Raw genomic sequence first — 14,954 nt, forward strand, 5'->3', positions numbered from 1 at the left:
CTGCTGTCAACATCAAAAAGAACCACTTTTTTATTATCCCATTTTCTTTATGTCAGCTACACTCTCTAGTGACTCATAAAATTCTTCCACTTCAGGAGAATCTTCTATAGGATGAAACAAATAAGTTTCATCCTCGTTCCTTCACAAATATGTTTCATTATCCATTTCCCAATTTTCAAGTCTGCCCACTTAACTCTACTTGAAACTGTCTTCCAATCAAGAAATTTATCTTATGTTTGGTGTTGAATGCTATCGCTACCCCTTACTTTCCTTGATCATTATTGCACGAATATAACAACCTACAGTTATTATTTAGTAGTAACACACCAGTTTTTGAATTCTTTCAGTGATGTCAAATATGTCATTTGTGTTACTTTTCCGGTTCTTCAGCAAGCATGATTTTCTTTCCATTGATACTTCTTATACTGATGGTTGCTATCATCATTTCTTTTTATGTTGGATTTGTTCTTCTTTGTTTCAATGTCGAGCTCGAGTCTGTTCCAGTAGCTAACTTTTCACTGCTTTCCCTGGTTCCCTGACAAAAACAGCAAGGACCTTGTTTAACCAGGCAACTTCCTAGCTTGCATGAAATCTCATGTTGCACTATTAGACATTTTTTGTGGTTTAAGTCAATAGAGAGTACAATTTGGTTGGCTAAGTCCCAACTTGCCAGCCCATCCTCGTTCCTTCAGTACCCAGTGGTTATTTACTAATGGGGCACACCATGGAAGAAAAAACATTTTACTAAAAATGGTGGTGTCCAAATTAGATATTATGTATTAGTGACGAATGAACATTAGGTCAAAAGCTCTAATTAGTTCTTCGCATCCCTTAAAAGTGATGTAGAGGTCCCCTCCCAGTTATTTGGTTTTGAGCCTTAAGCAAACCCTTGATTTTATAACTTCATCTTTCACCACGCATTATTCCCGCTTTCTATGCAGAGTCAGCGTGTTACTTAGATGTGACTTCTTGTTAGTACCACTCCCAACCGACCTGTCGCCTGCTGGGGGGGGGGGGGGTATTTTTGACTGTAGCAGCTTATGTTCACGGGACCAGTTTGCCTGCTTGTGGGATGAAAAATGCCAGATAAACTGGCGAAAAAACCCTCCTGCCCATGCCCGACTAACCTGGCTATGGCCGAGGAAGATCCTCAAATTCCTCACGTCTTCGACGGGAATCAAACCTGGGACACTCCTTCCCCAGTCATATGGTTGTGAAGTGCAAAGCCACTAGGCTAACTGCGGACAAACCCTTGATTTTATAACAAGAAGCATAAATGAACCAAAGTTTAATTAAACTTCTAATGAATGATCTGAGTGATAACTTGATAAAGAAAATGTCACAAACAAAATGCAATGTTCAAAATTTTAATAACATGGTCAATTATTTAGCAGTAGTAGTATAAAGAGTAAAATGATATTCAGATGACTAATATTCAGAGTACACATAAAACTAGATCCTTTCAAAAGCAAAAAAAGGAAATTACATGATATCACAAATTTTACTAAAAATTAGATCTCCTTTACAAAGGAGATCTAATTTGGACATTAGATATTATATGTTAGATATTATACTGGATATGAAATTCTTTTCTTGTTTTTACTTTGTGCCCGAGTGTTAGGAACCAAATTTGCATATTATGGGAAGTTTCACTTCCAAGACAGATCTGAACCTTTTTCTAAAGACTTAGTTGCAACTAGTGTTGTGGAAATACTGAGAGCTAATTTAATGGTCCAAGGCACTTTCCATATATAAAATTGAAAATAGCGCATCACATTAAAATAGTCTGGGTTAAAATTTTTCACATCAAATAATTGCCCAAGTATCCCACAATCAGGACTTAAAAACGCAGTCATCTCTCATGCACGACAAGCAAGAATTACTTTTGGGAGATGATTCCAGTGTAGAGGTGTTCCAGTTTAATTGTCAGTTTTATTTCTGTAATGCTAATTCTGTGGTGCATCTCTTATTCCGTAATAATGGAATATACTCAAGCATACTGCAAAGTAGCAAACTAACTGCAGCAGGTTAATAACCTAAAATAAATGCTCAGCAAACAGATGCAATTAGTTTATTTCATATGCAATGATATAGAAAGCAGGAAAGTTGAGAAAGAATTACTACTGTTTTTATTTTATTTTCCTTAAAATGTTTAACTTATTCATGCTGATTCCAAAAACATAACCTGAATGTTTTTGATTGTTTTCTCCCTGCTGCCAAGCCAAAAGACATCACTGCTCATGTTTGTCTGACAATGCTTTAGCACCAATCTGAATTCAGAAAAAGTAGTAATGAAATAAATGTCTTTGTAGACCTAATGGTTTTACTTTAATAAGAAACTTTATTGTGACTTTTGAATGTTTTATCCTCAATATTTGTTTATAATGGCACAGAAGAAATTCTCTGCATCGTTTTGTGAGTGATTCAATACATACTCTAAAAGTGCTAAAACTGAAAGCATGTCAAAATGACCATGATTATTAATAAATGAAAAATTATCATGTATTACTGATAAAATGTGAGTTTTTAACCCTTCATTTCTCAATAAATAAATACACTAATATATAAGCATTTTGTTTTAATGTTATGCCTATAGTACATTGACACCATAGGTGAACTACAGTTTTTACATTTTTTAAACTATTTAAAAATTTTTTTGCATAATTCAGAAACTCTCTCCAGAAAAACAGGGAACTTCTTCAGGACACCAATAAGGGAGGTGGTCTCATACCAGGTGATGAAGTTCCCTTGCAACCTAAAAGTTAACTTATTTGGTCAAACATGGATAGTACACAGGGTAATTGATGAGTCATGATGGCATACACAAAAGCTTATAAACTGGCAACATTTGAGAATGAATGTGCAGCAATATATGTTATGCAACTGCAACCATGGTATTTCACCTAAGCTAACAACAAAGCAATGAGATATTTTCTAATGGTGAGTAAGAACAAAATTTTTCAAGCCTTGCCCATAATGCACAGTACTCACTCTAAATGATGGGATCATAATCACAGTCAAACTGGTCTGGATAGTGATTCCTTAATGCATGGTAAATCTATAAATGGAACTGGACTTTGCATTATGAGATACTAGGAAAATTCCATCTGATTAATAATTTACCTTCATACACAAGCGGTCTAGTCATTCATTTGCACCTTTTTTTCTCATGCTTGAATAAAGGATAAAAATGAGAATATAATTTTTGTCAAGTATAATTTAACTTCTAACCATGTGAAAATTCTTGCTACATTTGTTCTGATTTAGTTACTGAACAGAAAGATGGCATCATAATTAGACTTTCATGTTATAATAATATATCCAAATACATTATTTAAATATATATATATATATATATAAAATTTTCTAAAAATTAGCATACCCATACATAATTCCAGCAATTGAGCATTGCTTAAATACCATAACATTCTGAGTTAAGGTTCCTGTTTTATCAGAAAAAATATATTTTACTTGGCCAAGTTCTTCATTTAAATTTGATGTGCGTGCCATTGCTGGGGTATCTGTCTCTTCATGGTACATGTTGATATCCTATAGCAAAAAATAGAAGAACATCAAAAAGTTTTAACACTTCCTATTACTTCAGAAAACTTTATTCTAGTTTATTATTACACACACACACACACACACACACACACACACACACACACACAAATATGATTTTTCAGAGCACCTGCAGACAGGGATATCAAAATGTATTCAACTGCAACAATTTACTTTAACATTAAATTATCAGCAACTTAGTTAAACCTGCATCCTCTTCATAATCATTTCATAAACTTGTATGTGTATGAGGGTGGAAGAACAAGAAACAGTGCTAAAGAAAACATTCATTTTAGAAATTATGGATTTTACAACCGTGTTATAAATAGTGATTCCTTAATGCATGGTAAATCTACAAATGGAACTGGACTTTGCATTATGACTTTCATGTTATAATAATATATCCAAATACATTATTTAAATATATATATATATATATATATATAAAATTTTCTAAAAATTAGCATACCCATACATAATTCCAGCAATTGAGCATTGCTTAAATACCATAACATTCTGAGTTAAGGTTCCTGTTTTATCAGAAAAAATATATTTTACTTGGCCAAGTTCTTCATTTAAATTTGATGTGCGTGCCTTGTGTGCGTGCCACCCTTGATACTAGGAAAATTCCATCTGATTAATAATTTACCTTCATACACAAGCAGTCTAGTCATTCATTTGCATTTTTTTTTCTCATGCTTGGATAAAGGATAAAAATGAGAATATAATTTTTGTGAAGTATAATTTAACTTCTAACCATGTGAAAATTCTCAAAAAACTCAATTCATCCAAAGAACCACTACCTCCGTTGGCCCACCCTTGAGTATACCGTATTTATTGCACCTGTAACCTACCATATATAGGGGAAACAAGACACACAATTCCTATCAGACAGAAGGAACATAAAAGACACATTAATGTGTTATAAATAACTATTTTAATTTCCTGACATTTCGACCATCATATTATGGTCATCATCTGGAGTACATACAAATATACAAGGACAAGCTGAGTTACATTTCACACAGTATGTTAAAGAAACAATGATTTGATCAATGGTTATTCTACTGGCATGACCTCTAGTGAAAAAAAAAAAAAAAATACAGATAAAATTAAAATTTAATTATTTAGAAACTACATCAAAGCTAAATTCTATTTAAGACAACATAAGAGAAACATTATTTCATATAGATAGTTTCCTTACAGTATCTGGGGTATCTCTCTTATGTTAATATTTTGTTAATGACAGAGAATTTTGTTAATAGAGTTTTGGCTGTAACCATTTTTTAGAAAAGTATTGCTGATAACTTTAAATTCATCTTTCAGCACTTGTTCATTGGAGCAAATACTTAAAAATAGTTATCAGCAATACTTTTCTAAAAAATGGTTACAGTTAAAACACTATTAACAAAATTCTCTACAAGGCCTCAATAAAAAACAAAGATAAATAGACTACAATAAAACTATAAACATTCCTTATATTAAAGGGACATCAGATAAAATAAAAAGAACACTACAGAAATATAACCTCAAAGCCACCTTTAAACCTCTTGCAAAATTAAAAAGCTTACTCAACTCATCCAAAAAACCACTCCCTCCGTTGGCCAACCCTTGAGTATACCGTATTTATTGCACCTGTAATCTACCATATATAGGGGAAACAGGATGCACAATTCCTATCAGACAAAATGAACATAAAAGACACATTAAATATAATAATTATAGTGAAGATCTGAACAATTTACTTAGAATTGACAGGAAAAACACCAGTTGTTTACATCACACCAAAACATGGTATGAACGTAAATCTAAGGAAGTCTGTGAGATTCTTATCAACCACCCCAATCTGAATAATAATGATGGTCTAAAAATCCCAAGCATATGGATGGCACATATTCTACCCATGGAATCTTTCTCCCTAAGAGTTAACTATAAACAGGACTGTAGATAATCCAGAATCTTAAATATAATTTAACAATTGACATGTTAAAAATAGGACATTATTGTTACTGTAAGGAAACTATCTATATGAAAGAATGTTTCTCTCATGTTATCTTAAATAGAATTTAGGTTTGATGTAGTTTCCAAATAATTAATTTTTAATTTAATCTGTATTTTATATATATATATATATATATATATATATATATATATAAAAAATAAGTTTAATGACTATTACCGAGAGAAAAGATGGCAAGATATATTTAACAAGATACTACTAGTTTACTAGTTTCGTTACAAGAACATCATCAGGTATCATACTCAAAGAAGTATATAAAAAATTACAGAGACTTAAAATTGTATTAACAGAACAAGTGAAAAACAGTAGCATGTTTGAAAAAATGCAAGTATGAGTTCCATACAAACGAATACTACGCGCTGTCGCGAGTGCGCCAGTACTGAACAGAAGCAACGTGTGCGTCCGAGAGATTGTAACTCAGGCTGTTGTTGATATGAGAGGATCTAGAGAAATTTCTCTTGATTCAACAATCTTTCTTTCGAGTTCATCGTAGCACACATGGATATTAGCAGTTTGAGTCCAGTTTACAATGTGCTGGCGGCCTTCGTCTGAGTTAGCAGAAAAGAGAACGTGGCTAGAGAGAGCGCTAGCTCTAGTCCTGTTATAGGAGATATCTCTACGGTGTTCATCCAAACGTAGAAGGATGGATTTAGCAGTCTGTCCATAATAAGGCTTTCCGCAATCACACAAAATCTTGTAGACTCCTGGAAACTGAGTAGGAAGATGTTTCTGTTTATGTTTACAAAGTAATGAACGAAGTTTTGGAAGCGTAGTGTAGCACGTTTTGAAGTTAAATTTCTTGAGAATATAAGACAATATTTTAAGGACTTGATACCAAGCTATCAAGTCCTTAAAAGATAATAGTAACATAGTTATCATTCCCGCAGACAAAGGGAATGCAACTGTCATCTTAAACAAGTCTGATTATTTTATTATTATTATTACGGGTATCTCCATGGAGTCAGTAGACTCATCGCGGGAGACCCAAACTAGCAAAACAATATCTGTCATATCTCTTCTTGAATTCATTTACAGACGAAGAGCTCACAACTAAGTCAGGCAATGAATTCCACTCATTCACCACCCTCCAGGCAAAAAACCTTGTTCTGACACCTTTGTTAACCACACTCTTCTTTAATTTCCAGAGATGACCTCTTGTTCTTCCATCACTATCACACAGCTGAAACATTTCCCCTGCATCAATCCTATGAAAACCTTTTAGTAATTTGAATGTTTCTATCATATCCCCTCTTCTTCGTCTATCAACCAATCTCTGCAATCCACAAGCTCTCAATCTATCAATGTAGGGAGCATTTTTTATATCACTCACCAACTTGGTCACTCTTCTCTGAACCCTCTCCACAGCCTCCTCATCTCCAAGGAATCCAGGTGACCAGACCTGAGCACAGTAATCCAAATGTGGAAGTATCAACGCTTTATAAAGGGGAATAATAACCTCTTTATCTCTGGATGTCAGTGTGTTCCTCAACAACCAAGTAATCCTATGTGCAATCTTGGACACCTTAGCAATGTGTCCTCTGAACTTCATCTCCCTATCTACCAATACCCCTAAGTCCCTAGCCTCATCAATCTCTTGGAGTACCTTTCCATCGATGTAGTACACAGCTGGTAATCTTTTAATCCCAAAATGCATGACTTTACACTTTTCCACATTGAACTGACATCCATTTTCTTTTGCCCATTTTACCAGCTTATTTAAATCCTCCTGCAAACTTTCAACATCAGCTTGATTTTTTATTGCACTACACAACTTTGCATCATCAGCAAACAACTGAATATCTCCCTTTAAGCCGTTTCCTATATCATTTATATAAAATTAAACAACATTGGCCCAAGCACAGAGCCCTGAGGCACACCACTGGTCACCTGCCTCATTCTGGACTCGGCTCCTCCATACACCACCTTATGGTATCTCTCCCTGAGCCATTCTCCTATCCATATCACCAATTTAATATCCATTCCCATCTGCTCCAATTTGCGAAGATGGCGGCCAATTAATCTGGGAATTTCTTGAAATTATCTGCTCACTGAACAGTTGCCTCAGGAGGTTCAATGTGACCCTGGCTGTAATGGGAGTTGCCCCATCCTGTTGAAACCACATTTCAGGACGATTTTCCACTGCAGGATGTAAAAAATTGTCAATCATATCCCGATATCTCTCATCAGTAATTGTCAAAGTGCCACTCTCTTCAGTTTCAAAGAAGTAGGGCCCGATAACTTCCTGCGAGGTCACCCCACACCAGACGGTGAATTTGGTAGCGTGCCATTGGCACTGATGAATTATTCTTGGATTTGCTGTACCCCAGAAATGACAGTTATACTTATTGACGAAGTCATTCAAATGAAAATGGGCTTCGTCAGACATGATAAGTTGCTGAATAAATTCATGGTTTTCTCTGGCTAATTCTTGGATGCGGATCGCATAATTTCAGCGCTGATGGTGGTCCACGGGTTTCAGTTCCTGCTGCAACTGTATTTTATATGGAAACATCTTTAAATCGTTTCTTAAAATTTGCCTTAAGGATGTTCAGGACAACCCTAATTCCCCAGAACGTCTTCTCGTTGATGTTTGTGGTTCTGCTTCAATACTGTCTCTAACTCATTCAATGTTTTCTTCATTGCGAGCCAAACATGGTCTGCCAGTAGGTGGAAGGTTCATCGCAGAACTCTTTTCCTCTAAGCATTGCATTAGTTTCCGAATCATTGTCCCTGAGGGTCTATTTCTGACTTGGAAATGGTGGCGGTAAGCTCTTTGCGTCAAAATAATGGACATGTTATTTTGAAAATAAAATTCCACTGCTTTTAAGCGTTGTTCCTTCGTGAAATTCCTCATGGAAACACCTTTAAATCGTTTCTTAAAATTTGCCTTAAGGATGTTCGGGACAACCCTAATTCCCTAGAACGTGAAATAAAAAAGAAAAGAAATTGAACTATTAACAAAAAAGTTATTTACATGTCAAATCGTACTCTGACTTTTGGCCCACCCTGTATATATTTTCACTAGAGGTCATGCCAGTAGAATAATCGTTGATCAAATCATTGTTTGTTTAGCATACTCTGTGAAATGTAACTCAGCTTGTCCTTGTACATACTCCAGATGATGACCTTAATATGAAGGTCGAAACATCGGGAAATTAAATTAGTTATTTATAACATGGTTGTAAAGTCCATAATAGCAGGGTTTTTTCTCCCGGAAACTCGGGTTTTTCATCCCGCATACATACAAATCGGCCCTTCAGAACACACGCAATTTACAAACAAAAATTACTAGTTGTGGTGGTGTTGGAGGTGGGTGGTAGATGGCGTTGATTCGTAGTAGAGGTAAGGTGTAGAGATAGTTGAAGATGTTCTCCCGCGATGAGTCTTCGGACTCCTTGGAGGTATCAGGAATAATAATAATAATAATAATTTCTAAAATGAAAGCTGATCACCAAGAAAGGATAAAGAAAGCATTCATTACTGACAACAAAAACTTTTCTCGATTTTCTCTAGAGCAATTTTAACAGTTAAATAGTTAATTCAAACATTATAAGATACATGTGAAAGGCACTGCCCAAAAATATTTCAAAATTGGCTGAAAAATAAAATATAGGCTTAACTTTGCAGTTCCCTTCAAACCATTCCATTACAAATTTATAGCAAATCCAGGCACCTTTTCCACTGCTAGGAACCTTTCTTGAGATTGCCTTCAAAAACTCCTGCAATCTGTTTAGGTTCTCTGGAATTCTCGTGATTTAAACAAAAATTTCTCCTTGGAGGGAGGGAGGGAGGGAGAGAGATGTCATTATGGAATTTTCAGTTACGTAAACTCCATATCATCTTTTGTGATGAAGTGTGTGCACATCAAGATATTATTGTAGTGAAACAGCCAGCTGCATGTCTCACTTTTCTCTTCATTTTTGACAAAAATATTACTTAAATTCCTAGTAATACTGATTTAGTTGATTGTGCCTGCATAAATAAAATTCCTGATGCACAGCTCCTTCAAACTTAAAGAAAAGTATAATGTTTTGAATCCTTGATTAAATTTTCAGAGTCTTCTTTAGATACAGTGATGGATTTTTCCTGATTCAATGCTTTTTAAGGATACTAGTAAATACAGGAAATCTTGTTAACCCTTTAGCTGCTGATTTTATATTCTACTGACATTGTCCCTGTGCTGAATTAATTTGCAAAAAATTTATAAATAAAATCAATTAAAATTCTTACTGAAGTAAGAAGTTCGGACAGCATCATACATTCTTGATATACACTTGTTGTAATAGATTTAACGGTATTGATATGAGCACAGATGGATAAGAAAATATTTAATTATTAACTTAAAAGCTAATATTTTGCTGGTATTATATCCAGCATCTTCAGAGTACACAACACAAAGTTTGTTACAAATGCAAGACAACTACAATCCGGTGTAACAGTGGGGCTAGTATAAGTAATTGAAGCATGCAACAAAAGACTTAAAGTTTTAATAGGGCGCCATCTAGGTAAAAAAAAATAAATAAATAAATAAAATAAAAGTAATAAATATTAATTTGGTCTTAAGATGACTGTCTCCCAAATCTTTGGTAGCTTTATACAGCCATACTTGTTAAGGTTTGGAATATGTTTTAAGGCTTCTGTTGATTCCAGGAACAAAGTTTGTTACAAATGCAAGACAACCACAATCCGGTGTAACGGTGGGGCTAGTATAAGTAATTGTAGCATGCAACACAAGACTAAAGTCCTAATAGAGCGCCATCTAGATTAAAATAAATAAAAATAAATAAATAATTTTAAAAAAATTTAGTTCAAAGTTTTGAAATAGTAGTCCAAATAATAGTCATCGAAGTGAGGAGCTAAAGGATCTTCCTCAGCCATAGCCAAGTTAGCAGGTCTTGGGCGTGGACAGCAGGGTTTTTTCTGCCAGTTTATCTGGAGTTTTTCATCCTGCAAGCAAGCAAACCGGCCCCATGAACACACAGGGATACAGCCAGGAATACTTGGCATAGGGGTGACCATCCTATGCTCATACTTTGGGTACGAAATCCAAGCATGCTTGGAAGGTTGTGGGGGCTTTAAAGGCCTGTTAAAGCCATTGAGATAGATAGATAAGGTTAACAGCTGTTTAGAGGTGGAGTAATGTCTTGAGTGAAAACGAAAACGATGCAATGGTTATGATGTATTTATGCCAGGAGGAGAAGCTTGATGTCAGGGTAATTCCGAGAAGAGAAATCTCATCTTGTCTGGGAATTTCAGTGTTATCAAAAATAATGCTAGGAGAAAATGGTTCTTTTTTGTGAGAAATAAGAGAGAACTGGGTTTTATTAGCATTGAATTTGACAAAGTTATCTGAGCACATTGGAGGATGGGTTGGTGATCAGAATTAAGGGAAGTGGTGGTTGATGCTCTTTGGGCTGAAGCAAGTTGTGAAGAGCAGCGCTTCCCAAACTGGAGGCCATACGTTTTGTTGAAGGGGGCTGTGAAATAATGAAAACAATTTTTAAATGTTTTAAGACAAGGTAGATTTTTTTTAATCTTAAAAGAAACATGTTTAATTTTTATTATTTCTTTTTTGTTTTTTTTTATTTTTTAATGGAAAAAATCACACATTGGTGTTGGTTCACAAATTTTGCTTCTTGCATATTTTGGCGATTAATGAATATTAGTAAATATATGCTTATTCATATATTTCATTTCAAAGGTGTTGATAAGAAACACAAAAAAGATTACAAATGCAAAATCTTGAATATAATCATCGTCATCATCATCATCAAATTCCTGCCATGTACCCTCAAGGGGTGTACAGGATATGATAGTACTACATGAAAAAATTACATCATTACTAACTTGCTATCTACAATTTTCCTCCAAATCAGTCTGTTACTTGTCAAGACTCCAACATTATCAGATCTAATATTTCTATCGTCTATGGCACTTTATACCGTATCAATCCACCTATATCTTGGTCTTCCTCTGGGTCGTTTTCCTGCCAACCTGGCAGAGAACACTTGTTTTGCTAATCTTTTCTCACCCATTCTATTTAAGTGACCATACCACCTGAGATTAGCTCTGCTAATGCATTCCAGGATGTTGACAATGTCAAGTTCATTCCTAATATCCTCATTTTTAATATGATATTGCCATTGATGCCATCTGTTCACACCTATAATCTTTCTCAGGACTCTCATATCTGCGGTCTCTAGTCTTTGGTCAAGTGTTTTACTTCTGACCCAGCTCTCAGATCCATAAGTTAAAACTGGTTTGAACACCGTCTTGTATACAGCTAATTTAGTGTTCTGACTAATTTCTCTCTTATTCCATATGAATTTATTCAATTGACTTCCTACCATACCAGCTTTGCTGATTCTGTTGTCTATTTCTATATTTAATTTACCATCTTCAGTAAAAATCGTACCTAAATAGCTGAAATGTTTCACTTGTTCCACAGGTTCTCCATTCACAACACAGTTAACATTTTCAATGATTCTGCCTATTTTCATTGTCTTTGTCTTTTTAATGCTGACCTTCATACCATATCTATTACAACAGTTATTCAATTTAGTCAGGGAATCTTGTAAACTTTTAGCGGATTTATTTAGAAGTCTAACATCGTCAGCATAAAGCAAAGAACTGACATTAACATCTCCAATTTTGATATCATGTTTATTACCACTTTCCTTCATAATGTGATCCATATAGATAATGAATAACGGAGGTGATAATGTACATTCTTGTCTCACACCAGACTTAACATTAAACCATCTTCCTGTACTTCCTTCAATTCTAACTGCTGACTTATAACTCAAATAAAGACTAAGTATTGCTTGATATAATGTCCCATTACACCATATAACTGCAGCATATTGAATAGCTTATCTCCTGGCACCTTGTCATATGCCTTTTCCAAATCGACAAAACTTAAATACAGATCTTTGTTATATTCCCATGCTTTCTCGACTATTTGTCATAAAGTGAAGATCTGATCCTGACAGCCTCTATTTGGCCTGAATCCAGCTTGTTCTTCACCAAGCTTTTCTTCCACAATTCTTCTCAACCGTTTCTCAAGTATACTTGCATAGATCTTACCAGGAACACTCAGTAGGGAAATACCTCTGTAATTCTCACATTCAGTTTTATTTCCCTTTTTTATATATGGGTACTATGAGAGCTCTACTCCAATCATCAGGAATTCATCCCTCTGTACAGGCATTCTAAACTATGCAGTGCACAGCCACTGTAAGACTTTTATATCACCATACTTCAGCATTTCTGGTCGAATATCATCTACTCCTGCTGCCTTTCCACATTTCAAGCCTTTGATGGCTTATATGTCTATATTATGATTTTTTTTCCAATCGGGGCTGTGAAATATTTTAATTTTTCCAAAGAGGGCCTTGGCATCCATAAGTTTGGGAAGCCCTGGTGTAGAGTAGTAGAGTTTGTCAAATGAAAGGGAGGAGTGCAATGTGCTGTCATCTGCAAAACTGTGTATTGGGTTGGAGGTCAACTGAAGTAGGTCATTGATATACAGAAGGTGTGGTTTCGTTTATAGTTTATTTGGCGCAAAAACTACAAAGGTCATACTGTGCCATACTAAGGTTACAACTATACATAAGAAGTTAAAGAAAATTGTAAACAATATAAGTCCTGAACATATCTCCTCATCAGGAACATCAAGGAGATCCCATTCTGATATCACTCCTCTACAGGAGTTAGGTGTTTTATGAGGTGTTACTGTAATTTCTATTCCACCCATTGTTGTCGCACTCATTAGTTTCTTGGAATGTTGCCGACACAATGTTTCCACAAGGACATCACCAGAATGCAATTTCTTAACAGTTTTGGGAGGTCCTTCCAGTCCTAAACCTTTTTGAATAAAAAACGGTGACATTTTCCTTATTGGTTTTTCACCTGTAGCATGAATGATTAAAAATGTTGGTACATTTATGTTAGCATCATATATCTTTTGTTTCTTACTTCTGTTTCCATATGCTGTATCTATGGTATCAGTACTTGGTTGGGACTTTGTTAGGGCCCCTGAAACATTTGAGGATGAAGGATTCATGCTCAAGAAGTTTTTGGTTTGGTGCCAGAGCTCCCCACCCACCATGGAGCCACACATGGATGCCCACTGCCTGGCAAGAAATGACTGCACTCAGGAGTAGAACGCCAGGGCTACACCAGAAGCTATCCCAACACTACAGCAAGCCTAATGCTGGGAGATCTTGACCCCGGACCATGGAGTGAGAGACTTACTGCAACACCATTGACCTTGCAGTCAAGCCCACTAGCAGATTAATCCTGGCTGGGCCATCCAGGACCATCTTGCCAAAGCAGGGGCCAAAGTAGTGCAAGACTACCAGCATCCCCCCCCCCCTTTCCAGATTCCACGAGTTGCACCACATGGCAAACACGGCAGCAGGGCACTGGATGATCTGGAAAAAAGGACAGTGAAAAAGACTCAGGAGAAGTAGAGCAAAGAATATGGGAAGAAAAGCAAAGAAAAAGAGGAAGAATGAAAAGGGCCAGTATCACCACTGGGATGTCCCCTCCACAATGGACAGGTGCCCCACATAGATGGGATATACAGAAGGAAGAGGGTCGGTGAGAGAACTGAACCTTGTGGGATCCCAGCATTAGTTGGATGGTGAGAGGATAGGGAGCCGTCTACTCTACCATCACACACAGTGCACATCCAGACAGGAAGCTGGCAATCCATCTGCAAAAGTCCTGAAACAGTTCAAATGATGTGAGTTTGCTTAATAGGTCTTTGTGCCAGACCTAGTCAAAGGCTTTAGAGATATCAGGTGCAACCACTTGGGATTCGCCAAATTTCTCCATGGCATTTGCCCATCACCAGAACGCAATTTCATACTCTCTCTTACTCCACTGGTATATCCCAAAGCCTGGAAACTGGCATATATTCAACCCATTCCTAAAAAGGGTGACAAATCACTGTCATCTAACTACAGCACTATCTCATTCGCTTCAGTCCTATTCAAAGTGATAGACAAAACCAACTCTCAGCTACTAATTCTACCTTGAAGATACCCATCTATTAAACGACCACCAGTACGGATGCTGATCAACAGGAGATCTACTCTCATACAGTGATGGGTGAACACCCGCAGTCCAGGGTGTTCACCAGGATTATCCTCATCTCCTCATTTCTTTAACTGCATCATAGATGAGTTTCTTCACTCTCTTCCTAGCCATATAGGCTACTAGCTAGATGCTTCTTCCTTTAAAAGCTATGGCCTTTGCGGACAATCTTATTCTCGTAGGCTTGCAGGAACTCCTTGACCAGGCAGTTGACGTTTTCTCTATTCGAGGCCTTTCTATTAATGTAGAAAAGTCCTGCTCTTTAGCTCTT

At 36.0% G+C, this 14,954-nt stretch overlaps 1 protein-coding gene across 1 annotated transcript in view; it reads right to left on the reverse strand.

The window, feature by feature from the left end:
- Nucleotides 1-14,954, reverse strand: part of ATP8A (ATPase phospholipid transporting 8A1) — a 1,088,708-nt gene that overhangs the window by 699,287 nt on the left and 374,467 nt on the right. The window contains exon 14 of the mRNA XM_090406292.1: nucleotides 3,383-3,549. Coding sequence (XP_090262418.1) covers nucleotides 3,383-3,549 — 167 coding nt within the window. The remainder of the gene's footprint in view (nucleotides 1-3,382; nucleotides 3,550-14,954) is intronic.

Source organism: Typopeltis vanoorti, chromosome 16, assembly GCF_054136105.1.
Source record: "Typopeltis vanoorti isolate ZY-2024b chromosome 16, IOZ_Tvanoo_1.0, whole genome shotgun sequence".
Classification (NCBI taxonomy): Eukaryota; Metazoa; Arthropoda; class Arachnida; order Uropygi; family Thelyphonidae; genus Typopeltis; species Typopeltis vanoorti.